This window comes from Trichomycterus rosablanca, chromosome 27 (genome assembly GCF_030014385.1).
Source record: "Trichomycterus rosablanca isolate fTriRos1 chromosome 27, fTriRos1.hap1, whole genome shotgun sequence".
Taxonomy (NCBI): domain Eukaryota; kingdom Metazoa; phylum Chordata; class Actinopteri; order Siluriformes; family Trichomycteridae; genus Trichomycterus; species Trichomycterus rosablanca.
Genome location: NC_086014.1, coordinates 2506789 through 2534564, shown reverse-complemented (window position 1 = coordinate 2534564; position 27776 = coordinate 2506789). Strand labels below are relative to the sequence as shown.

Here is a 27776-nt window from a genome sequence, read left to right as displayed (position 1 = left end):
GCACAGACAAATTACTAGCTGTAGTCATAATATCATAATGACTATAATCATACAAGCTGTGGCAAGTCATACAAGCTGGGACCCCCCAAAGGAGTTATTTGATTATAAGTAAACATGGGCAAGTATGGTGGTGCAGCTGGTGTGGGGACTTGGGGTTTTGAGTTCGTTCCTTGGTCTTTCCCTTCATTTCACCTTACAATCAGACAGAAGGTGAATTGGCTGCTTTAAATGGACCCAGGTAAATAAGGTGAATGTGACTCTGAGACCCTGACCAGGACCTGTATGGGGTGCAGAGGAGCGTGCGCTCAGGTGATCAGGTTCTGCAGAGATGATGTCACTTCCTGTCGAAGCCTGCACCTTCCATAGAAACAAACTTCACCGTGATTCGCGTCTACAAAGCGGTTTAAGTCACCCGGTTCTGTTTTGAGCTGAACCACACGGTGCTGAGGGGATGTTTACATGATGTTTTGATAAACAGTTTGTGGATAAAGTCGTGTAAAGGACCCGGGGACCGAATCTAGAACTTTTTGAAGCTGTTGGAGCTGAGAAGATCTCACAGCGGATTCCTGCTTTCTCTTCTGGCGTCGGAGCTTCTGCCCACAAACTGCACTTTCACTCCGGAGTTGTGAGTTTCATTTAAATGTGACGTTTTGTTTTGCTTGACAGTTGTTTTAAGGACGCAAAAAAACACAAACAACAAACAAACATTCACGCGCAGGACTGGAGTGAATTTGAATCGGAGCGCGCGATAGTTTCTGCTCGGCTCGCGCAGCTCTGCAGTTCATGAGTGTGTGATGGATCAGTGTGTATGTGGGCATGAGTGTGTGATGGATCAGTGTGTATGTGGGCATGAGTGTGTGATGGATCAGTGTGTATGTGGGCATGAGTGTGTGATGGATCAGTGTGTATGTGGGCATGAGTGTGTGATGGATCAGTGTGTATGAGGGCATGAGTGTGTGATGGATCAGTGTGTGATGGATCAGTGTGTATGTGGGCATGAGTGTGTGATGGATCAGTGTGTGTCAGTGTGTATGTGGGCATGAGTGTGTGAGGGTTCAGTGTGTATGTGGGCATGAGTGTGTGATGGATCAGTGTGTGTCAGTGTGTATGTGGGCATGAGTGTGTGATGGATCAGTGTGTGTATGTGGGCATGAGTGTGTGAGGGTTCTGTGTGTGTCAGTGTGTATGTGGGCATGAGTGTTTGAGGGTTCAGTGTGTATGTGGGCATGAGTGTTTGAGGGTTCAGTGTGTATGTGGGCATGAGTGTGTGAGGGTTCTGTGTGTGTCAGTGTGTATGTGGGCATGAGTGTTTGAGGGTTCAGTGTGTATGTGGGCATGAGTGTGTGAGGGTTCTGTGTGTAAGTGGGCATGAGTGTGTGAGGGTTCTGTGTGTGTCAGTGTGTATGTGGGCATGAGTGTCTGATGGATCAGTGTGTATGTGGGCATGAGTGTGTGATGGATCAGTGTGTATGTGGGCATGAGTGTGTGAGGGTTCAGTGTGTATGTGGGCATGAGTGTGTGAGGGTTCTGTGTGTGTCAGTGTGTATGTGGGCATGAGTGTTTGAGGGTTCAGTGTGTATGTGGGCATGAGTGTGTGATGGATCAGTGTGTATGTGGGCATGAGTGTGTTAGGGTTCAGTGTGTGTCGGTGTGTATGTGGGCATGAGTGTGTGAGGGTTCTGTGTGTGTCAGTGTGTATGTGGGCATGAGTGTGTGATGGTTCAGTGTGTATGTGGGCATGAGTGTCTGATGGATCAGTGTGTATGTGGGCATGAGTGTGTGAGGGTTCTGTGTGTGTCAGTGTGTATGTGGGCATGAGTGTGTGATGGTTCAACATGAGTGTGTGAGGGTTCAGTGTGTATGTGGGCATGAGTGTGTGAGGGTTCAGTGTGTATGTGGGCATGAGTGTGTGAGGGTTCAGTGTGTATGTGGGCATGAGTGTGTGAGGGTTCAGTGTGTATGTGGGCATGAGTGTGTGAGGGTTCAGTGTGTATGTGGGCATGAGTGTGTGAGGGTTCAGTGTGTATGTGGGCATGAGTGTGTGATGGTTCAGTGTGTATGTGGGCATGAGTGTCTGATGGATCAGTGTGTATGTGGGCATGAGTGTGTGAGGGTTCAGTGTGTATGTGGGCATGAGTGTGTGAGGGTTCAGTGTGTATGTGGGCATGAGTGTGTGAGGGTTCAGTGTGTATGTGGGCATGAGTGTGTGAGGGTTCAGTGTGTATGTGGGCATGAGTGTGTGATGGTTCAGTGTGTATGTGGGCATGAGTGTCTGATGGATCAGTGTGTATGTGGGCATGAGTGTGTGAGGGTTCAGTGTGTATGTGGGCATGAGTGTGTGAGGGTTCAGTGTGTATGTGGGCATGAGTGTGTGAGGGTTCAGTGTGTATGTGGGCATGAGTGTGTGATGGTTCAGTGTGTATGAGGGCATGAGTGTCTGATGGATCAGTGTGTATGTGGGCATGAGTGTGTGAGGGTTCTGTGTGTGTCAGTGTGTATGTGGGCATGAGTGTGTGATGGTTCAACATGAGTGTGTGAGGGTTCAGTGTGTATGTGGGCATGAGTGTGTGAGGGTTCAGTGTGTATGTGGGCATGAGTGTGTGAGGGTTCAGTGTGTATGTGGGCATGAGTGTGTGAGGGTTCAGTGTGTATGTGGGCATGAGTGTGTGAGGGTTCAGTGTGTGTCAGTGTGTATGTGGGCATGAGTGTGTGATGGTTCAGTGTGTATGTGGGCATGAGTGTCTGATGGATCAGTGTGTATGTGGGCATGAGTGTGTGAGGGTTCTGTGTGTGTCAGTGTGTATGTGGGCATGAGTGTGTGATGGTTCAACATGAGTGTGTGAGGGTTCAGTGTGTATGTGGGCATGAGTGTGTGAGGGTTCAGTGTGTATGTGGGCATGAGTGTGTGAGGGTTCAGTGTGTATGTGGGCATGAGTGTGTGAGGGTTCAGTGTGTATGTGGGCATGAGTGTGTGAGGGTTCAGTGTGTATGTGGGCATGAGTGTGTGAGGGTTCAGTGTGTATGTGGGCATGAGTGTGTGAGGGTTCAGTGTGTATGTGGGCATGAGAGTGTGATGATTCAACATGAGTGTGTGATGGATCAGTGTGTATGTGGGCATGAGTGTGTGATGGATCAGTGTGTATGAGGGCATGAGTGTGTGATGGATCAGTGTGTATGCGGTGGATGCGTGTGTGATAGATAAGTGTCTATGTGAAAAGTAGATGTGATGGAATATTGTGTGTGTGGAAAGTAGATGTGATGGACTGTGTGTGTGTGTGTGTGTGTGTGTGTGTGTGTGTGTGTGTGTGTGTGTGTGTGTGTTTGTTTGTGTGGTAGATGAATGGACTACCTGAGGAGCAGACATGGGTCTGTGTTTGGGCTCAGAGGTCACAGAGGAGGGCAAGCAGGCGAGACTGCACAGTGCTCAGATTGACCGGGAGCTGTATGAGCATGCTCGCAAAGAGATGAACGTGGTCAAGGTCCTGCTTCTTGGTGAGTCCAGCTTTCATTACTCTTTTGTTAAGTAATTTTATTAACCACTTTTACCTGGTTGGGATTGTGGTGGGTCTGGCAAGGAATGAATACACCCTAAGCAGGGCACCAGCATCAGGACCATGTTGATGTATCTTCTTTTTATCTTCACTAATTTACTAGTATCATAGTAAAGGTGGACTGGCCATTGAATGAGTGAGTGGTGACCTGGCCAGGTAGAATTTCTGTTTTGCATTGTTTTTCTATTGGGCATCGGGCCCCACCATAAGCCGTACCAGGTTAACCTGGTTATATACTGTATGTATATATGTCACATGCACAGTTATTACGGAATAGGCATTGGCGTGCACATTTTGGTGATGTTGTTCCTGACCCCCCACCACCTTTGTTCCTATTATCTATTTAGGAGCTGCTGAAAGTGGTAAGAGCACGCTGGTTAAACAGATGAAGATTATTCACAGCAATGGTTTCACCAAACAAGAGCTGGTCAGTTTTAAGGTGAGCAGCTTCCTCTTACACACACACACACACACACACACACACACACACACACACACACACACACACCTTCTACTTCAGCATTTCCAGTATGTCTTTTAAAGCAGGCTTTTTTTATACCAAAAAATTACTATAATTAAATAAACAAATGTTAACAGGCACAAATACGAAATGAACTTGTACATGAACGCCCCTTGTGGAGGCTTTATATTACACCTTGTAAACCACAGTGGGACCAGATTGCCATCATTTTTGTTAATTAATTATATTTCGTTTTGTGTTTTGTTTTGATGCGTTGTTTGTGCTGCCTGGGTCGCGGTAAAAATAATGGACAACATGTGGGTCAGTTTGAAAACCCTGTTTTAGAGCATGCAGTGGAGGGTTTTGCTTGTTACAGAGATCCAGGTTCAGGGTTGGGTGGGTTTTAACCAAAATTCTTTTCAGTCACTTGGGAATCACCCCCTGCCTGTAGTTAAATTCCATCCATGTGTTTCTCAGCCAATCAGAGCTAATGGTGCCGCTGGACAGATCAGTAACACAGAGACGGTGTTAGGAAAGCTGACTCAGGAAAATTGCTTGGTTATCTGTGTAATACAGAGTGATTTAAATGTTTACACTTATGACAGTACAGCACGTAGACCTGTAATAGGAACATTCATTCATTCAACGTTTTGTATTCATTTTTTACTTTTTAATTTGCCTAGTCTATATATAAAGTTCCCGGCTCAGCACTTTAAGGCTGCGTGAATGTGTGTATGTTTTTGAATGAAATCTGAGAGGGAGAGAGGAATGAGCAGGAAACGTGAGTACAGTAACATGCACTCGGCTGTGGGAAGAGGAAAAGAGACCCAGATGTGTTTGTGCTGTCTTTCCTGAACAGTTGGACTTTATATGTATAGGGGGTTTTCTTCCTCCACAACCCTTACACAGCCTCCCTTCCTGTCTGCTACACTTTTATCTGTGTAGTCTTGCTGATAGAGTTACGCTCAGTCCTCCTTGATATTAGTGTGTGTGTGTGTGTGTGTGTGTGTGTGTCCAAGGTCTGTTAATATAATGTACTTCTGCTGACTGAAGCTTTCAACAAATATCAACAATCTCACATTCCTCACAGTATCACAATAACTTTCTGTTCATTTTGTTTCATTTTCATCAACCTCTTTATCCTGGTCAGGGTCTTGGCGAGTACGGTATAACTGGGAAACTCTGGGTACTTGGCAGGAACACCCTGGACAGGGTGCCAATCTATCACAAGGCTTCGGTCATCCTTTCTTAGATATAGCCAGTCTGTGTAGACGCTCGGCTGACCCATAGCACCTCTAGCGGTGATGGGCTACCATGATGGGCCCGATATCTAATTAAAGTAAACTGTATGGAACAATCTCAGTGGGTAGCACTGTTTCCTCACAGCAAGAAGGTCCTGGGTTTTGTCCTTTCTGAGGGAGTTTGCATGTTCTCTCAGTGTCTGCGTGGGTTTCCTCCAGGGGCTCCGGTTTCCTCCCACAGTCTAAAGACCAGTAACTACATGTCCTGCCATGAATTTAACCAAAGTGTGTAAAACAGGATGTTAAAATCCTAATAAGCTAAACTTCTTCGACACCCTTCGTTGAAAAATTTGTACCCTTAAACTTGCCTTGTTCCTGTGGAACATATTAACATGTTTCCCATACATCCTTATAGGAAAAAATACCTTGAAACTCAACGCCACTCCTAGAACCAAGTGACGTCAAGTTACAAGGTACCACTGTATTTTCAAAATACTATAGTTGCCTGGAGGCAGTGTTTAGGGTTGGGAGCGTACATTAGAGCCTTGGTCAAATTTGACTCATTAGACAAAACAATCGGTTTATAGTCGGGATAAAAGCACTCAGTGATTCTATAATGGAATTTTCCAGAAGCCTTTGGGAAAATAACTCCCTACACCCATTCTCATACCGTCACATGTCTTTGATGTGGTGACCTGTGTGTCCATGATAACATCATCGCAGGTATATCTTTTGCCACCATGCTTTCCTCTTTGTGTGTGTGTGTGTGTGTGTGTGTGTGTGTGTGTGTTGCCCAAATGATGTAATCCATGTGATAGTGTAACTGCTCTGACGTCCTCAGGCTTTTGTAACTGTACACTCCCTATGCTCACACAAACTTGTTCTCTTTGTTTTCTCTCCCTGTTTAACCTCCTACAGGCCTTTTGCGAAAAACACTTTCTCACCTCTGGATTTATTTTTGTTTTTATTTTCATTATTGTTCTTTTCTTTGTTTACTGAGTTTCCATCCTGATTAAATCAGTTCCTTCTTAATTAGGCCTGTTTTATGTTTATTACCTCGTTTTTTAGTCCTGTGCTTTGCTGTTCTGTGTTTTGCTCAGATATGTTAATGTTTAAGGTGGTTCACATATCTAAGACCTCCGTAAGCTAACGGTTCAGCCTTGGCCTCAGGATAAGACTCGTGTTTGTGGGCGCCCAGTTGGCGCAGCGGGATTTTCCGCTAGCACACCAGAGCCAAGATTCTGAACTCCTCGGTTCGAAGCTCGCCATTGCCACCGGTCAGCTGGGCGACATCTAGCGGGCATGATTGGCAGTGCCTGCAGCAGACACGGTTCTGCTGGGAGGGGATGACTGGATTATGTGGGTGGGGTCTTCAAACGCTGTGTAAGGACCCTGATTGGCAGATAGAGAGGCGCCTGTGCAGAATGCATGGGTAAAAAAGGGTCGGAGGAGGCGTGAGGAGCAATATACCCACCTCAAATGCAATCAGGGTTCCCTCAGCAGCGGAAGACAAATTGACTACACTAAATTGGGAGAAAATGGAAGAAAATGCATGAATAAAATAGAAAAAAAGACTTGTGTTTGTAATGACTGTTATTCGTGTAATCTGTCGTGTCATAGGGTCTATAGTCTAAGTTGTGAGGTTTGCCTGACCTTGGCAGTGTGGCTGAGTTTTCATATTTTCTTCACAGATTTAAAATGTGAACATTTGTCAGGTACACTTGTATAAACAGCATCAGTTTGTACCAGCATGATGGGTTCTGCTCTGCATGAACCTGATCGTCTGCGCTGGTCCTTCTGCCTCTAACAAAGTACTCTGTAATTATGGCCTGTAGAACAGGGTCACGGACTTTAAGTCAGTCTGTAATTAGACGATTTTGGCTTACTTTAATTGGGAGGGAGCTGGAACTGAAACACAAGAGAAGGGTGTGGTGATTTTTGTGTGGATTGTATGTGTGTGGCTTTTTGTATGTGTGTGAGAGATCACTGGGGAGTCTGTTCTAACCTGTAGACCAGGGGAGTAGTTCTAATCCCTCTTCCGTTCCACTAATCCCATCTCTTTTCTTCTTTATTCTATTTTTTCTAACCACCACATCCCTCAGTCATTTCTGTTGCTTATAATGTTACAGCATACAGAACAGTTCTTTGTTTTTATCCTTCACACACATTTAATATAGAAGTCTCTTATTTTAGTTTTCGTGTGTGTGTGATACCTGTGTGTCTCTCTACAAGTGGCAGTACAGTGCAGGTTTTACCACAAGAGTCACAGCAGCGTTAAGCAAACAGTTTGGTTCTAACCCAGTGATATCTTTAAACAGTAGAGGGCTACGCCTCCTTTAGTAGGACTGGCTGGCACAGAAGTCTCGTTCATTTTCTAGGACTGCCTGGCACAGAGGTTCTGCTTCCATAACTAGGACTAACTGGCACAGAGGGGACAGCCTCCTAATTGGAAGAGATTCTAAAGCTTATAGAGAGTAGATAGCTCTATCTGCTGTGTCTGCTTGCAGCGGTCACATACACAGACGATCCATTTATGCACTTACTGACCAATCACTGAAGCTCTGAGGTAGGTGGAGATGTTGGGTGCCTCTGGTTTAGAGAGTGATTTATCCAATACAGCCACAGAGACTTCATCATGTTCACCAGCATTGATGGTGGAGAGTTTAATTTGTCGTACGGGTAAATTCCATAAAATTAAGCTATTAAGCCTAATAAGCTGTGGTATGTCTTCCCTTACATGACATGTCAAGCATTCCAGAACAAAAAAAGCTGCTCTCAGTCCTTCCACATCATATGGAAAAGATTAACTCCAGACTGCACACTCACCTCCGACCTGTGAACCCTGACTGTGATAGAGTAAATAACATCATGTATAGTTCACTGGCTTCAGCACAGTTAGGGTGCACCATATAGAGTTCGTGAATGTTCACCTTGACTTTATGTTTTGTTGACTTGATGCTCATCACATAATATAGATAGATAGATTAGATAGATAGATAGATAGATAGATAGATAGATAGATAGATAGATAGATAGATAGATAGATAGATAGATAGATAGATAGATAGATAGATAGATAGATAGATAGATAGATAGATAGATACTGTAACGACTATGCATGAGGTATAGTTTCAGTATAAAGAATAAATAGGAATTAAATTATTAAATAGTAAAGTGACGTGACATATTTCACAATGAGTTGGGCCAATATAGCCATATGTATACATATACATATGTTCACATATGCAAATACACACACACACACACACACACACACACACACATACACATATATATACATGCATGTGCACATAATGTCCTTAAGAAGTGCTTTTGGATTTAAAGTAGATAGATTATCTTTTTACTTCAGCACAACTTGTTTGCTTCAAGCCATGAAAAATACAAGGTGGACCTTGATCAAATTAACACAGTGATATTGTTGGACCGTTCTCCTGAACTCGCAGCTCTTGTTTGTCCAAAGCAAACACACTCGCAGCCTTTCCGATGTTTTTGTTTTGCTGGACGGGAGAGGGGGCCGGGAGTGCTCTCATGAAAAAAGCCTTTCTTTGTTATTCCAGAGCGAAGGAATGCTTTATTGCTCACCGACTTTATCATCCTTTATTGATTTTGTGTCTCCACTAGCTCATACAAGAATCTGTACTTTAGAGATTTCGAATCCAATTCCCACTCGAAAAGGTATTTTTGCTTGTAGGATTCCAGCCAGCAAACTGGGAGGGTGAAGGAGAAAACGTACGTCCATTAAATTACGTCCTTTTGTAATAGTAATGAGTCTAGTTGAAGGCAATTACAGGCTTTATTACTGCTTCATCTAATTTAATTACACTCATCCTGACTTAAGGGCATCACAGTTAATCACTGGACTTATTAACAAACTTGATAATCACTCTGCTTATTAAAAGTGACCTTAATAGAATGTGCAGATTGTTTAGAGCTTCTCATCACTGGAAAGGTTTATTTTAAATATTGTTTAGATTAAACAGGGCTGCACTAATCAATCCTGTGTGTCTAATGTAATTAATCCCAATTATTCATCACATCTGGTTCAGTGACTTCTTTAACAGGTGAATATTCTTTGGTTACACAGGACAGGTAGTTACTGGTTACACAAGATTCATCAGTTCAAGTTTAATGTCATGCAGTCATGGACAGTTTTGTATCTCCAATTCACCTCACCTACACGCCTTTGACTCGGGGAGAACATGCAGACTCCCCACAGAAAGGACCTGGGGATCGAACCCAGGAGGCGACAGTGCTACCCGCCGAGCCACCTACAGAATAAATGTTCAGTTTGATCCGTATCGAACACAAGTATCCATTCGTGCAGAAGTGATATCACAGGATTTACCGTAAGCTGGCGTGTGTGTTCAGTTAGATAAGCCCTGTCATCATCATCATCATCATCTCCCAGAGATCTGGTGACGTGGCACCGCCTCCGAGTTTTGACCTTGTAATTAGCGTGTAAGGAATCGACAGGCTCCTCAGCAGCCGCTGAACGCGGGACAGAGGCTGACGGCATCGGCGCGGCACTGTCACTCCATAATCGACAGGTAATTGGAGTTGTGCCAAGCTGATGGGATTTTGATGGGTTATCTTCACCTTACACCCACAAGCACCCGCACGCACTGCGGCACCTGTCTGGTTAAAAAAACATGAGAGTAATGAAATCTCTCGTCAGGTGTTCGACTCAGGCTTTGCTCTGCTCTTGTTCGGCTGCTTCACAAGTGTTAAAACCATAGAAACTTCAATTATTATAGACATGGCTTGGAAATAGTTAAGCTGGAACTGGAGGCTTGCTAATTTCACTGTTTTACTTCATTAATTCTGTTGTTTTGGGCTTTTATACTGATCTAAACCCATTTTCTTTACCGTAATGTCTTAATAAGCTAAAATGGAGTGGCTCGGTGGGTAGCACTCACAGCAAGAAGGTCCTGGGTTTGATCCCCAGGTGGGGCGGTCCAGGTCCTTTCTATGTGGAGTTTGCATGTTCTCCGGGAGTGCCAGTTTCCTCCCACAGTCCAAAGTCGTGCAAGTGAGGTGAACTGGAAATACTAAATTGGCCATGACTGTGTTTCATGTTCACGTTTTAACCTTGTTATTGGTGCTTTGGTGCCAGGTGTATAACTTTTGACCTTCCTGTCCCCTAATGGTATATGATCACTTCACTTGTCAATATGATGTGTCTAAATATGGAGTTAGGACACAGCCATTAACTCTTTAACCTTAGCAGTTTCATTGAGAGTATAAGGGGATTTATTCATTTTTATTTATTTTATATGTGTATTTTAGCCAGCTGTGTTGGACAACCTGCTGACCTCAATGAAGTTTGTGCTGCATGGGATGGGCGTACTTCGAATCAACCTGGCCAACAGCAAGAACAAGGTATTCATTTCACGTTTATAAACGTCTGTACGTGTCTTTCTGTGGTGTCTGTATTCACATCCACATGCTGCTGGCTCTGATGGAGGAAAGCTACAGACTAGTATGCGCTCCCTCAGACGTGTGTGGCATTGCTGGCCACTTTTTTGGCTATGTCCTCTGTCAGTCGTCCACCAACAGAGGCTGCATTTGTATTGGCAATGAGGAACCATAGCCAACATAGCCAATTGTACCTGTTAGACGCCCTTCCAGGTTCAATTGCACAGCACACTAGACCTCTGTTTTTAACATAAATGTTCAGTATTAATGATTAGCAGCCTATTGCTAGATCTTTGCCAGTATCCTGACATCATGCATGCATCCTACCTGACCCCCACTGTTGAGTTGAGCCCGTATGTCAGTATCTTGGGTATATCTAACATGCACTCAGTGGCTCCAGACTTCGCCTACCACCCAGATTCAATAGCCCAGGTTTAAAGAAATCAGCTGCAGTTTTGTAAAAGCTCACTAGGTGGCAGCAGCCTTTTAGGGCTGCAGGTTTATCGTCTTTTACACACACACACACACACACACACACACACACACACAGGTGCTGATGTGTGTGGTTTTCATTTCTAGTTAGGTCACTCACATTCTGCTAAAAAGTCATTTAAATCATTCAGTTTGTTTGTATTCGTTCAATTAGGTGAAACAACTCAATCTGGCAACCTGATTGTTTGTTGTTAATCCCTCCTTTTAAACAGTGATGTTTAACAGCAAGTCAGAAACTGAAACTGTGAGGGATCTTCAAAAAGTTTCCACACTTTTATATTGCGGTTATAAGCGGTGAGAGTGGGAGGAGGAGTAATCACTCGTGTCTGAGAAACTGAGAGACGCTTATAGTCCAGATTTAGCGCCATTTGATTTCCACCTTTTTGGAAGCTCAAAGAAGCTTTAAGGGGAAGAAGATTTTCATGTGATGATGATGTGGCTACGCACTCAACCAAAACATTTTTTGCTGACGGCATTAAAAAGTTGGTACGGCGCTGGAACAATGCATCGGAAGGTGACGATGTAGAAAAGTGATCTAATATGCTTTTAAAATTCTTAAAAAAGTGCGGAAACTTTTTGAAGAACCCTCATAATTAGTGTTTGTGTTTTCATTTTGGAAGCCAACGCGCATTCATTAATTCACTCACACCCAGTAGGCAGTGGAAGCTCCCTGAACATGAAAGAACACACCAAACTCCACATAGACAGTACCTAGAGACAGGCCAGGTTTCAGGACCCATGTAGCTTGGCAGCGCCCACTTCATCACCTCCTCCATCATGTTCTTTGTTTTCCAGTTGGTCCACTGTTTCTCTCTAAGGCAGATCCACAGGACCTCCAGGTGCAGTTAAATGCTACATCACTGTAGTGTCATCCTGCTCCTGTTATTACTCACTGATTAGCATGCGCCACAGCGGTGGCTAATTACCTTGTCACGGTAACAGTCCTCCAGATGGCTCCCTGTGTAAACCACCCCGCTTTTAGGCTTTGTAAGTTTTAACAGCATTGCTTTTTGTTTATTCGTGAGTGACGTGTAGATTAGAATTAGAACTTCTCTCTCTCTCGTCACTGCCACCGCCCTCCACCCCCGATCGAGCAGAGTACCCCCTCCTTTGTTGGACACGCTGCACCTGATTGCTTCTTTTTTTTTTTCCCAAAAAGGTCCTGGGTTTGATCCCCAGGCGGGGCGGTCTGGGTCCTTTCTGTGCGGAGTTTGCATGTTCAAAAACATGCAGTCAGGTTAATTGGAGACACTGAATTGCCCTATAGGTGAATGGCTGTGTGTGTGTCTGCAATGCGATGGACTGGCGCCCTGTCCAGGGTGTTACTGTGTGCCTTGCACCCATTGAAAAGCTGAGATAGGCTCCAGCACCCCCCCCCCCCCCCCCCTAATTGGATAAGCGGTTAAGAAAGAAGTGTGTGTGTGTGTGTGTGTGTGTGTGTTATGTGGTTTATGAAAAATTTCAGCATGTAACACAAAATGGTTTGATGTTTTTTTTCTGTGTGTTAATGCAGGTCCACGCTCACTCTGTTCTCTCATGTGGGAGGTGCTTCGATGAGGAACAGGTGATCTTTCCGTTTATCGGACACGCCCTTTCTTGTCTGTGGGCAGATCAGGGGGTGAAGACTGCAGCAGCCCGTGGGTACGAGTACGAACTGAACGACTCGGCACTCTAGTGAGTAAAAGACGTTTCACAAACACCTATAAGGGTCGATGATAAGGTGTAGCAGTATGTGCAAAAAATCATAAATTAAATGATAAAGCTACAATACACGGCACAGCTACATTAACGGTTGAATGTAAACCTAGAACATCCAGCGACGGTGCAAGGCTTCATGTTCTGTCTCAAATACGAAAGTACTCCTCCGTGTTTTGACCCCCTCTTTGCATCCACAAAATTGCTTGTTAGTTTTCCAAACTCAGTAACTCAAATCATGTTTTTTTTTAGCTGTTTTAGCTACGTCTTGGACATTTTGACTAATCCATTGCTAACTGAATTGCCGTAGGATTGCTAGGACTCCTCATAGTGCAAATTAACCAGTGAGGAACATGAGAAACATGAGGCACTTGAACGCTGTGTGAATGAAAAAAGTTAAATCGTTAAACACAAACCGTATATTTAGAATTTCACAGCAAATTGCACATTACACGGTCCGTGATGCGATTTTCATGCCTGTAAATTAGGTTGGGCCTTATTAATGATAAATGGACTGTAGTATAGAAGTGTGTGTGGCAGGAGGACTGCTGTGATGGCAGGGCTGGTTTATCTGTAACATCAGACGCATGTGTTTGATATTTTTTACTGGTGACATTTTATTCAAATCCTCATTCGAGCTTCATGAGGAGATCCATTAACTCCTGCTTGTCTGAATGAGGCCACATTGAAGGACATTTCAAATCCATTACTTCTGCATATCACATTCATGTATTTAGCAGACACCGGACAGACAGTGATTTAGAATAGATCATTGGTCTCTAATTGGTCGATTAACCCCGGCGGTCGGCTCTGGCTTTGTTCCCGTTTTAATGCATATTTTATCAGGAAGACTGAAAGATGTTTCTTGTTTGCAAATCTATGGTCTATAAATTTTTTTGGTCATTTATGCATTTGGTTACATAGTACTGGCTGTAAAGCTTTATTCAACATCATTGTAAGGAATAGTTTCACTCAAAAACTATGATTGTTTTTGTTCCCTGTTCTACTTTTCCTACATTTTCTCCCAATTTCTCTCCAAATCGATGTCAATAGAACTGGTGAGATTTTAACCTGGACCTTGCGGTGGTGGGCTAGTACATTAAGGTAGGGTAGGGTAGGGTAGGGTAGGATAAGGATAAGGATAGCCTTTTATTATCCCACAGGGGAACATTTGCAATGTTACAGCAGCTTTTAGGAATATACAGATATAAAAGTGTTTATACATATATTAAAAAATAAAAATGTAAAGATATATAAAGAGTTTAAATAGGTTGAACAAATATTGCACTATTTTAAAAGGTTTTGCACATGATTCAGGTTTACTTTAATTATTGTGATGGTGATTGTGCTTGGGACGGTGCTGGTTATAAAGTCTTATATATAATATAATCAGTAGGAAAGAAGCTGCGATATCTCTCCTTCAAGCATAGCAGGTGGAAAAGCCTGTCGCTGAAGGAGCTGCCCAGTGCTGCCACTGTCTCACACAGTGGGTGAGAGGTATTCTCCATTAAGGATGGCAGCTTGGCCTTCATCCTTCTTTCCCCCACTGCCTCCACTGAGTCCAGGGCACAGCCCAGGACAGAACTCGCCTGGTTCGCCTGATCAGTTTATCCAGTTTCTTACTGTCTGCTGTCGTAATGCCACTACCGCAGCACTCAGCACCATAGAAAATGGCTGATGCCACTACAGAGTCGTAGAAAGAATTGAGACGGGCCCACTGTATGCTAAAAAAAACTTTTTGTGTTTCTGTTCTGCTGCAAAACTCAGCTGCTCCTCAGCTTTAGCTCACGGACAGACGCCGGTCAGTGACTATTGTTCCAGGTTGAACTAAAAACAGTTGTGTTCTACATAGTTATTCTGAATGTTGTATTTTGTAACTGAACAATCCCACATGTAGGTTTATATGAGCAGTTTATATGGTGTGTGTGTGTAGTGTGTAGTGTGTGTGTGTTGGGGGAGGGGGGTAGAATGGATGGGTGTGTATGGATTTAATCTAGTTTTTGCCCTGCATGTGTGACAAAGGCAGAGAGAATCACCAGGAGGGTAATTATTTTAACTAGGCGCCCCAGGTCCCCTGTGTGGCGAGAGTGTGTTGTACGTCATTGCAAATGAAGATCCAACTAAAAGGTGTGTGTTTAAGTGTGTGTGTGTGTGTGTGTGTGTGTGTGTGTGTGCTTTAAATGCCAATTAGTGCTGTGCAGTTGTGTTAAGGCTCAGCATGGAGCTGCTGGATTTACTCTTGACCAGCTTAGCGTACTGAACACCAGAGCAGCTTAACACGCAGGGCTGGGCGATGAAGCCAAAATCCTTGATGAGGGTTTATGTCATGGTTTATAAACATGACTTAGGTAGTTCTGACCCTGCAAAAAATCTGCACCATACTTGTAATACTCCACCCGCCACCATCACCCTTGCACTTTTCATTTGCTAGTAGTTTGGTAAAATCATTGTGGTGTCTGTGTTCTACATTCTGAATGCTGAACTGCAAGTCAAAACAACACATTTCAATAAACGATTTACACCAATCAGCCTTAACATTAAAACCACCTCCTTGTTTCTACACTCACTGTCCCTTTTATCAGCTCCACTTACCATACTCATCTATTGCTGCTGTTTGAGTTGGTCATCTTCTAGACCTTTATCAGTGGTCACAGGACGCTGCCCACGGGGCAGTGACAGTGAGGTGTTCAAAAACTCCAGCAGCGCTGCTGTGTCTGATCCCCTCATACCAGCACAACACACACTAACACACCACCACCATGTCAGTGTCACTGCAGTGCTGAGAATGATCCACCACCTAAATAATACCTGCTCTGTGGTGGTCCTGTGGGGGTCCTGACCATTGAAGAACAGCATGAAAGGGGGGTAACAAAGCATGCAGATTGATACAGATAGCTCCCATTGATTCCGTCATTCAATTTATGAGCATATAATAAGTACAGTTAAGTTACATGATGTTGTGTGTGTGTGTGTGTGTGTGTGTGTGTGTGTGTGTGTGTGTGTGTGTGTGTGAAATTTTCTCCACTCTGTTCCCCCATTTCTTGGCAATAACGACTCTGCGTCTCCTATTCAGTCTTCACTCTTGTCAGTTTGGTTTGTTCAATCACAAAGCTGTATTGCATCTCGCTCCACCTCCGCACGGACCCAAAATGGCACTCGGATCTGTGATTTGTGACAGATGTTACAGACACTCATAACATCCTTGAGCCATCAAATCATTCCAGCTCCAGCTGCATCTGGCTCCAGACTTTATATGAAGTGTTAGCTGTTGTTCGTTTCCGTACATGCTGGGATACTTGGAGAAGAATTTCATTGTACTGTGCACGTGTGTGTGCACATATGACAAATAAAAGCATTCCACATGTAGCAGCAATTGTGAGTCATTTGCAAAAGTCATTTGCTGGTGCTTAGTTTGGGTCGAAGCTCTCACTGTGGTTCAGTAGAGTCCAAGACCTCTTTACAATGGCTTTGAAATCCTTTTCAGACTGATATATTGTACTTGACGTTGACAGTAACGTTTAGGGTGAGTTAAATTATAGTCTACAGAGCTGTTAACCAACATTCTGGACATGCTGGATGTGTGTAATTAGTGGTGATAGATTTTTAATAGTTCATTGAGTAATTAATAAAGCAATTTCTTTTTAGAAGGGTAATGGGTGTTGGATAATCCCGTTCCATAAAACATGATATTAAGCAGAATGCAAGAGAATGCAAGTCAAAACAACACATTTCAATAATCGATTTATTTGTGATTTATCTGAAATAAGGGGGCAATTACTTTTCTCTCCACTGTGAATGTCTTTTCACGTATTTTTATCCTCTGATTTTTCCATTTCCTTTCTCTGAACGTTTTTCACACGTACACACACCCTCTCTCCTCTTTCCTATTTCTAAAAGGTCAAATCTATCACAGGACGTTTGTTTTTTCCACCTGAGGTTTCAAGAGACCACTATCACTATGTCACTATGCTCCAATCCCTCTGAAGGGTACACCCTCTGTAGTGAGGGGGTTCAAATTAAAACCATTTGGAGTGCTCTTTAAAAAAACAGCTCTTATTTAATATATGAATGAATGAGTGTCCAGCTTTTTTTGGCGACGTGTATTAAGGTTGTGGTGTTTGTCATCAAAAGTTGAATGTTTTAACCGCCCAGCAATGTGGCAGTAAGTGGAATGGCTGCTCGAAAAGGCTCTTGGGTGTCAGTAAATAGTGAGTGTGTTGGTATTCCCGTCTTGTGATTGTTTCTGGCTAGGCTTTGAAACTACAGCCACATGGATTGGACCAAAGCCGTCAATGAGAATCAGAATGAAGAATTGAATGGACATAGTGTGCACTAGGCTTTTGGAGAAGGAACAGGGGGAATCCAGGTAGATGTCACTTCCTGCTGGGAGCTGCTGAGATCTTAAGGCCAGTCGAGCTTCTGTGGCTGCTGCTGCAGGGGGTTTATCTGATCAGACTTCTACTGGAATGTCAGCAAATTGCTTTGGCACTTGTGTTCGTTTTGTTTCTGGCTGGCAGTGTGTGTGTGTGTCTGTGTGTGTGTGTCTGTGTGTGTGTGTCTTTGTGTGTGTGTGTGTGTGTGTGTGTGTGCGCTTACTGGCACTGGGACTGATGTTAATACTGAACCTAGCAAGCGGCATTGATTATCAGTTAATCAAATTCATCGCTCTCGATCAGCCTGTAGTTTTGGGCAGAATGGCCAGACTGGATATATCAGCAGTTCTGTTTGACCCTCATTGAAAGGTTAACGTGCACTTACACACACACACACACACACACTTGATTTCAGGGTTCTGGATGTGTTCGTGTTTGAGAGCAACTGTCGATGTGATGTGTCAGATGAAAACCCTCAGGAATGCTGAGGATAATCCCGCTTATGCATCCCGCTCATTACGCATTTGCAAATCCTCCCTACGTTTTCTAACTTTCTGCAGTATGAATATTCAGTGTTAATTAGCATAAGAATATAATATTAGTGCCCCTGTGGGCTCTGGAATCACTGCCTTTCCTTTAAACCTCTTTTTACCCTCAGACTCAGATATAAATGCCCTGGTGACACACCCTGGCATGCTCAGCCGAACTGAGATTACGGTATCAATATCAGGCTTTAAATTCAGTTTAAACGATTTGCTTAAAATAAATAATCAGATGTGTGTTAGGCGGTATTAGAACAGCTGTCATCTAAAGATAGGAATTCAGGAAAGAGCATCACGAGTCCTACATGAAGATGGAAATCCCATAATTCTTTTAATCAGACAAGTATTTCTTGTATTTTTATTTAGTTTTTTCATGTCATATTTTTCCACGGTGGCTCGGTAGGTAGCACCGTCGCCTCACAGCAGCAAGGTCCTGGTTTCGATTCCCAGGTGGAACGGTCCAGGTCCTTTATGTGTGGAGTTCTGTGCATGTTCTCCCCCGTGTCTGTGTGGGTTTCCTCTGTGAGCTCTGTGCATGTGAGGTGAATCAAAGATACAAAATTGTCCCTGACTGTGTAACTGGTAAATCTTGTGTAACCAGTAACTACCTGTCCTGTCATGAATGTAACTTTTACATGTTCAGCATTTAGCAGACGCTTTTATCCAAAGTAGTACTGTGACAGTATTTTGTCTAAGCAATTGAAGGTTAAGGGCCTTGCTCAAGGGCCCAGCAGTGACAACCTGGCAGTGGTGGGACTTGAACCAGCGACCTTTTGATTGCTAGTCCAGTACCTTAACCAGTGTAAATATTCCCCCTAAAATGTACACACACATTTACACATTTTTTACTTTGGATTGTAAATTGTAAAGCCTGTTTTGCTTTGTCCTGGTCAGGGTTTATGTGGCTTTCTAGTTTTATAGAAAAACATTGGGTACAAAACACAATAACCCTGGACAGGGCGTGAATCCATCACAGGGCTCTGGCCAACCCAAACCCACCTTTGTCAGACATGGCCAATCATTTATGTGTACATGCACGGCCAGCCGATAGCACAGATAGGTCATGTGTTAGCGCAATAGACCCACCGAGTAAGTTCTTTATTTATTACATTAAGAATGAATACATGTGGCCACTGGGGTGGCCTAATGCGTTGGTGCACATTGTGATGCGCAAATATCCCAGTACTCTTCAATATGCAGTGACACCATTTCATATTATTAACATGAAATATTAAGAAAGTAAAAACGCAATAAAAGATTGCGCTAGCTTTATTAACTAGTTGTCTGTTTTCTCTGTGCAGTTTTTTTGAGAACATGGCTCGGATCGTGGCGCCAGACTACGTGCCCACAGAGATGGATGTTCTGAGAGTGAGAATCCGGACTACAGGTGTTATTGAGACCCAGTTTAAGATCAAACATCTGGTGTTCAGGTAAAAACCATCATACTGTTTTATTTGGATGTGTATGTTTAAAATCAGAACAGTCATTTCCTGTTTGAGAGTTAACGTTTGGGTTTAAAATAACCATTAATAGTTTTTTATAGAACCGTCTCAGTCTGGATGATTTGTAGATCCTTCTAAATGATCAGTTGAGTTTAATGGCATCGCTTAAGTCACACTTCATTTCAACACTGACGTCACTTTATATTCACCAGGCTAATATTTGCTACCTCGGTCACGTTTCAGATTTCATTGCTGTCAGACACCATCACCGGACGCCGTATAAAACAATCCAAGTGTGGGAAGAGAATTGTGGGTCATTTTCTGCCTTCTGAGTCATTTAAATGTTAATAGCCACGTTTATAGCCACACTTCATTTTAAACCTGTGGAGGATTATGGGAGATTTGGGTTATGAGAAGTTAGTGCATCTCTCCATCCTGAGACTTCTCTTCAGTCCTGTCTGAATCAGTTCCCTGTAGATCAGCTCTGCTAACCGGCCTGTCACGCTGACTTACATAATGATGAATGTTTTTATTTCTGTGACAGTTTTAACCTTATTGCTCTCAAGCAGATTCAGATTCACTTTAATACATGTATGAAGCGTTGAAATGTCTGAGATGGGTGCTGTGGTGCTTCATGTTTCTCCTTGGAACTTTAAACTAGTATGTGGCCCTAGTAGCACTTCTGTAGTCAAGTTACCAGAACTGGTGCAAACATGTGGCATAAGAGCCATGCTGCTGGTAATGGTAGTGTCTGAGTTCCAAGGGTTGAACCCTCGGGCTCGGCTCACAAATACAAAAAAAGACCTAGCCTTTGGGGGGAGCGCATATATCAGTGCACAAGTCAAATATGTGGCCCAATCTACTGGGGCGACCAGTGTTCCCCAGTGGAACCAGACTTGCCGTGACCCCGACCAGGATAAGCAGTAAATGAAAATGAATTGAAATTAAAGAATTTGTTACCTATTTATTTGTTAATCTTATGAATATGGCCCTACCTAATTCATGGCTGTGAAAATTGCGTCACGGACCATGAATCGAGCCGTTTCCCGTGTAATGTGCAATTTGCTATAAAATTTAGGGTTTAAGGTTTGTGTTTAGAGATTTAAAGTTTTTCATTCGTGCAGCGTTCAAGTGCCTCATGTTTACTGGTTAATTTGCACTATGAGGCGTCCTAGCATTCCTACGGCAATACAGTTAGCAATCGCTTAGTCAAAATGTCCAAGATGTCGAAGTCTAAAGCAGCTAAAAAGATACTCCCAACCAGTTCTGTGGTTGCAGAGGACGGGGTGTTAAAACACGGACAAGTAGTTGTGTGTGAATTTTAAGGGTTAAATAACTGAAGTAAGCAAACACATTTGATGCATCATCATTTGTATCGGATCCAGAAGAAGATTTCATCCGAGCGATCAGTCTCGTTTACCTCACGGACTCCATTAGAATCAGAACCGGCTCGTGGAACGGCTTTAATTTAATATTATTGATCTGATTCGGCAGGTATTCAGCATTTCTATTGGCACTCCTCAGAAGATTGTGCTTTCTAGCCCTCCAGCTGCTGCTAAAAGATATGACTGTGTTATTAGAAACCTGTCAAAGCCCGTCACCGATCCCTCCGTTTCTGATCGTTCTCTTCCGTCACACAGTAAGGACTTGATGTACGAAGGGGACCAGACACAATGCAAAGAAGTCGGCATCAAATCTCTTCACACTGGTTTTGTGTATAGATTTGCTTTTTAAAATGTATAACTGACCCTTAATTCTTATGAATTTCTTACCAAATCGTTTAGCTGCAGTGCATCAACACAAAATACTGTCCACTGTGCTGAGACACTTGGTTCAGGGCACCAGTCCATCACAGCGTGGCAAACTCTAATGTTCACACATCTAGGGGCAAAAGTACCCAGATAAAACTCAAAAACTCTTAATTCAGTTGAGTCATTTATACTTACTGTACTGAGAGGACTTCTTCACACTCTCAGACTTCATAACTAAGCGTGATTAGTATAAACGTGTGCTTGTTTCAACAAAATTGGATCCAAACCCACATGACTCACAATCCCTCTCAGACAGGACAGACTCATTAGCAGGCTGCTGATTACAGAAATAATGAACGGTGAGTAAGAGAAGATGTCACAGGGGGACACGACTATCATTCTGTCGCTTCTCGTTGACCTTTGATTCGTTGATCTTTGAACTGCTGGCATGTCTGTAGTGACGGCAGCTTTACCTTCATGTTAGAGCATCTTATAATTAACCATAATCAGCACAACACAAACTGAATAAAAGCAACAAAAATAATTGACTGTATTAGATGGTGCTTTGTTTTAGGTCTCCCTGTTCAGCAGTTGTGTGTGAGATTGAAAGACTTGATCATTTGTTTCTCGTCATGGCAGACGTGTGGAGGAATTCTTCTACCAAATACAAGAGAATGATGAGAAAATGAAATCCTACGCCCGAACGTGGGGGAGAAGGGGAGGGGAGCGGCTCAGAAACACACTCTCAGTGGAGAATGACCTTTCCACACATGCTCACCTGTTTACCTGTCAGCTGGGATATTGTGTTTGATATCTGCGCTCTTGTTTAGCGCTGGTCTCCGATTGGGGGCGAGGGATGAGTGGCCTGATGACACTTGTGGGATTGAATAGATACAGAAAAACATCTGTGGAAAATATGAGTCAGACGCATCACTGCGTTTATTACGTATGAATTTACTTTCTGACTGAAAGGTGTCAAATGCTCAAGAGAATACACTGATTTTTCTATCTAACTTTGTCTAGTTAAAGTTTCCTTTGTTTACCCATGTTTCCCTAGTTCTTACATTCATGGCAGGAACTTACAGATCTTAATGTGGCAAAATGCATCCAAAGCACAGATTTTTATTGACAGGTGAAGAGACTGGCCGTCTGATCCATTTATTGCAGCACTTTTTACTAGTGTTTGGTATTAGTTATTAATAATCACAGTCTGTGTTGTTTATAGTTGTAAATTATATCACGGTTTCATGCAGATTACTTTGTAATGTTTACATGCAGCTAAGCTAAATATTATCAGATGATTCGTGAGTAACTAGAAAAAAGTTACTATTGTTAACAGTTACTGCAAGCTTGAGCACCCTGGTTTAACTAGGCTGTTGCTAGATGGTTGCTGTATTGTCCAAATTACTGACAGGGTGAAACTAAGCAGTTACTATGACAATCCAGTTGGTCACTATGATGTTACTTTGGTATTTCAGGTTTTAGGTAGGATGTTGCTTCTAAAATGGTCCATGTAGCTGGTTGCTATGGTATTCCAGGTGGTTTCTAGGTTGTTGCTGAGAGTGGTGTTGCTAGGCCTTTGCTGCGATGTGGTGGGTTGTTGGTCGGGAGTTGCTATGCTCAGCTTTGGGTTTGAAACAGACTCTCACTGATCTCTTGGCCTTTTTCCTTTTCCGTGACGATTTCTTCGTTGCTCTCTTTGTGTCTCTTCAGGCTGTACGATGTGGGAGGCCAGCGGACGGAAAGGAGGAAGTGGATCAGTTGTTTTGAGGACGTCAGAGCCGTGCTTTTTGTAGTCGCTCTGAGTGGCTATGACATGACACTGGTGGAGGATCCCTCCATGGTGAGTGCTACTCCCACTACAAGTGGGCCAGAGTGGACCTCTCAGTTCTACATAATTATCTTCAACCTCCATTTCCATAAAGACCTGAATAGACACGTCTGTTTTGTTCCTGTGGTGTGTGTAGTACGAAAATTGTACTGACACCTAAAAATCTGCAATGTTTTAACCGGAAAATCACATAAACAAATTAAAACTAAATAAAATAGGGGGCATTTCAAATCTAATCAAGTATTTTACTCTCTGGGGCCTCAATTCCCACATGAATATATAATTTATTTTATATAATTGATTTTAAAATACAAACACCTGAACTTAGTAATTAGGAGGGGTGTCCACATATTTTTGGGCATATGGTGTGTGTGTGGTTACATTGATAACACTGATAAACACACTAATCATTACAGCCAGTTGCACGATTTATTAAGTATGAGTGTAAATCATGTCTTTAGCTCAAGCGTATGCTTAAACTCCTGTGCCCTCTTTGGTTTAATTGGACGTCTGTTCCATGCTTTTGTGTTTGAACCCTCAGAATCGGCTGCAGGAGAGTCTCAGGCTGTTTTCTTCAATCTGTAATAATGTGTTCTTCAGGAGCACCTCGATGGTAAGAGCTCGCTTACACGAATGGAACACACGCACTACAGGAAAGAAGGGAGCACAGAGCAGATGGGACCAGTGGGAATCAAATAGATGTGAATTCTTTAGTCCTTTATGGCTGTATAGTTTTCCCCTGAATTTATAATTGTGTATAAATATAAACAAAACTATTAAATGTTTAAAATGTTTAGCAGGTAGGTTTTATTCAGTGAAAAGAAATTTAATAAATGAACAAGAAATGGTTTTAATGAGAGATTGGATGAACTGACAGGTTGATAAGCATAGTGATAAATGGCTAGATAAATGAATAAAGAAAGTGATACATGACTGGATGGACAGATGGAAGGATGAAATATTGGATGGATTAATCAATGGATGAACACAGTGCTGGATGAATAAACATAGGGATGGATGGATGGATGGATAAACACAGTGATGGATGGATGGATGGATGGATGGATGGATGGATAAACACAGTGATGGATGGATAAGCGTAGTGATAGATGGCTAGATGAATAAATAGATGGATGAAAGATTTGATGGATAGATGAAGGAATGGACATATAGATAGATGAAAGGATGGATGGATGGGTTAATAGTTGAATGTAGTCATAGATGGTTGAATAGACAGGATGATGAATGGCTGTATTGCTAGTGAAGTGAATGCAAAGGTTGGATGGATGGATGGATAGATAGGTGTGTGGGTAAATAAGTAGACGCATGTATGAAGGGGTGGTTGAATATTGTTGAACTGACTGATGAGTAGACAGCCGTGTATAAAAAGCTCTTGTATGTCTTTAATAATCAGTGCTTTAGTTGGACATGTCCATTAGTTTCAGCATTTGCTTTATTTTAGCGGGGAAGTCACCCTCCATGGCTTCCAGCTTCCACACCCACCGTATTATTACAGTCGTTTTGTTTAACAAGCTCGTTTACCTGGCCTCGTTAAGCCCAGTTCACTACAATGCATCACTGCATTGATCACGGGCTTGTGGTTCTGAAATACAATGGAAAATGAGCACTGATCATTACAGGCCTCAGTTGTTAATGATATCATTAGGACTGTTCTGTTGGACAGAGCTTGATCCTTCTACTCGCTCGTCGCCTTATTTAAACCCCCCCCCCTCTGTGTGTGTGTGTGTGTGTGTGTGTGTCCTGCTGATAATTTTTAGCTTAGGTTTATTATTGGAAGATGGTGAGTGGGTGCACATGTACACAATTAGCGGTCGGAAATGAACACTTATCAAACTTTTAATTGTTAACAAAACATGTATTCATTCATTTGTTTCAAAAATAAAAATCACACCTTGATAATAAACCATCAATGAAGATTAATCCTAGTATTATTTTTAAATAAATGGTTGTGTATGTATGTATTTGTATGTACTTGCTTACAGTCTTTCTCACATTCTGATCATTTTGCAGATTTTATTCTTGAACAAGATCGATCTTTTCCAAGAGAAGATCCTCCATTCTAATCGTCACCTCAGACACTACCTGCCTCTCTACAAAGGTGAGTGATCTACAGCGCTTTTAAGATGCAAACGTACTCGACAAACGGACAAACTGTCACCAATCAACTTTTATTTGTATTTTTCTTCCGTCTCTCCTTGTTCTGTGTGCAGGTGCTGACTGTGATGTGGATGCCGCCGCCCGCTATATTTCCTCCATGTTCATCTCTCAGAACCTCTCGCCCAGGAAGCTGATCTATCATCACTTCACCACGGCAACGGACACCTCCAACGTGCAGGTGGTATTTCAGGTGGTGATGGACACCATTGTGAAAGAGAACCTGGAGGCTGTGTCGCTGCTGTAAGATCTGAGTCCACAGACGTGCACACGCTGATCCTGTACCAGTGTGATCATCAGCACCTCATACGGCCTTCATGCAGGTTCTCACACTATTATTCTGGATGCAGGACCAAGAGTTCGGTACATTTGAACATGTGTGAAAGCTAAAATCCTGCACTGAAACTGAAAGCAGGGGTCTGAAGTTCACTAGTGATCTGGTTCTGGGGTGAATCATCTGAGAACATCAGTGGTTAAGCTTTTCATGTTGTTTCCTGATTCAGGTTTTGTCTGAAGGTTCTATAACTGAGAGATCCAGAACTGCACAATTCCTGAGTGACTACAATCATTAAAACTGGGTAATATTTCTGTTTAAAGCTAAGAGCTTTAACTGAACAACATGGAACGATGTATGCTTTGGTATTGCAACAAAACATGGGACTGAGGCTCCTGTCTGACTGGTGCACGGAATAGTCTTTGCCCGGACCATTCATCCAGAGGTCACGAGTGTGAATGCCATCTGTGCCATGTTTTCTAAATGAAAGGAACATTCTAGTCTCTCCTGTCATTTAGGGCATCACCAGTCAAACTTGAAAGCTGAGGAAGAGAAGTCAAATAAATATAATATTATTTATGTTAAACATTTTTCATCCTTTGCTGTGGAAAACTAAAATCATTATCAAGCTTCATTCTAAACTCTCAGTGTTGCATTGGGACAAAGAAGATTGAGGGCTGTTTCGTCCTTAAAAGTCCTTAAATTCTGGAAGCCTCGCTGAGATATAAGGCATCATGGACTTTATGAAGTACCAGAAGATTTAAAATGAAGGTCAAAAGTGTAAGACTGGATCATGGTTGGAATTTTTACTTCTTACTACTATCAGTAACCCTGTGCCATAATCATGTGGGCTCAGATAAAGATGGGAGTCTTCAAGAAAGGACCTAGAAGGCTGGAGAATCGGAGTCTCCAGTCTTATCAAGGATTATAAAAGAAGACTGTGCACAACATGCAACCATCAAGAGCATCAATAGTTTTCCTGAGACTGTTTTTATATTAAATAGAGGCATTTTTTCATAGCCTTTGATACACAGCATGACCAAGAGTGCCAATAATTCTGAAGTTGACTATATGAAAGAGAAAAAGGAAGGGTTCGAGACAGAACAGGATCATTTTGCACAGTTGTTTGTACATTTTGCAGAAGTTTGCGTGTGCCGATGCTCAGCTCATCTGACTGTGGTGTTTTTCACATCACTACCTGCCTGAGAAAGAACTTCATGTATGTGAGAGTTAATGATCAGCGTGCTAAATGTGTGTTTTCACACTCTATTCTGTCTTATCACCTTAGAAACGCACCGCAATCCATCCGTCCCTCCATCCATCCATCCATCCCCACAACCGTTCATACATAGAACAGAATCGTGGTGTGTTGTGGACTAAGCCGAGTGTTGAAATATGTACAAATAGACATCGTGATTTATCATGACGGGTCTTTTTAGGACTGTGATGTGCTTTCTTGAGACTGGAAATCCTGCAGTTTTTGTTGTTTTTTAGAACAGTAACTATATTCAGTGGTCCATGAAACGAGGGGACGAGCTTAAATCTTTAATGCACTGGTTCTTTACGCTGGACTGGTCTGAAATGAGGGTCACAGGATAATTATTATAAAACCATTATTAATACAAACATTTAAGCAAACAAATATAATGGCTTTTAAAGGTTTTCTAGCATTCTGTCATTTCGTTAACTTGGGCTGTTTATTTAATATAAAGCTTGAGCTTAAGTTGAATCTTTGAAGTGTTTTGTGTTTTTGCAAATGAAGGTGTTTGTGTGCGTCACACTTAATGTTTGTATCTTGATTGTTATTGTTTAATCTAAATTGTTGTATGACTTATTACATCTGATTTATGATTAATGATGCAGTAACTGTAGCTTTATTATTTTGCTTTAATAATTATTCTCTTTCAAATTTGTCCAGTATGACCAACGACAAAAAATGCCTCCAAAAAAAGACAAATATTTGTATTTAAAAATACAAATACAGCAAACTACACTGTTCATTTGATGATGTAAAAAGGTTCATTATCCTAAGCCACATACATATATATGTGGAACCCATCTATACAGAGAAGAAATCAGAAATCAAGTCCCAACTCGGTCCCAACTTCATCTGTACAAACAAATGGAACAGTGGTCTTTTTGCCAAGGTTAATGGTGCTCAATAAACAGTTTGTCTGGATGTCATTCAAGACCCATAAAAACAGGCATGAAATGGATTACACAGTGTTGAAACACAGGTGACTGTCCACAGTCAAGCAGGCTTACATCACTATGGACTTAGAGGCTGCTGGGCGTGGAAGACTTTGTGCTCTAAATCCAGCACATTAATACTGAAGTTTGTTGCTTTTTTTCAAAACAAGCACCATCGATGTTACAGCAGCTTTTAATCCAGCCAGCTTTTAATCTTTCCACTCATAAGAAGCTGGTGGTTTGGGTTTTCTTGCCGACCCTGGCAGGAGACCATTATTTTAACCATTATTTTTAGTTTTTAAAAAGCCAGTCACTCTTAGAAT

General features: G+C 42.5%; 1 protein-coding gene across 1 annotated transcript; it reads left to right on the top strand.

Moving 5' to 3' along the window:
• The first annotated feature begins 450 nt into the window (after window positions 1-450).
• gnav1 (guanine nucleotide binding protein (G protein) alpha v1) lies at window positions 451-27035 on the top strand. The gene is made up of 10 exons (XM_062989395.1): window positions 451-625; window positions 3337-3492; window positions 3899-3990; window positions 10560-10652; window positions 12694-12854; window positions 19092-19220; window positions 22697-22826; window positions 23356-23427; window positions 24846-24933; window positions 25046-27035. The coding sequence occupies exons 2-10, from the start codon at window positions 3363-3365 to the stop codon at window positions 25234-25236; spliced, it is 1086 nt and encodes a 361-aa protein (XP_062845465.1). The 5' UTR covers window positions 451-625; window positions 3337-3362; the 3' UTR covers window positions 25237-27035.
• Window positions 27036-27776: the final 741 nt, after the last annotated feature.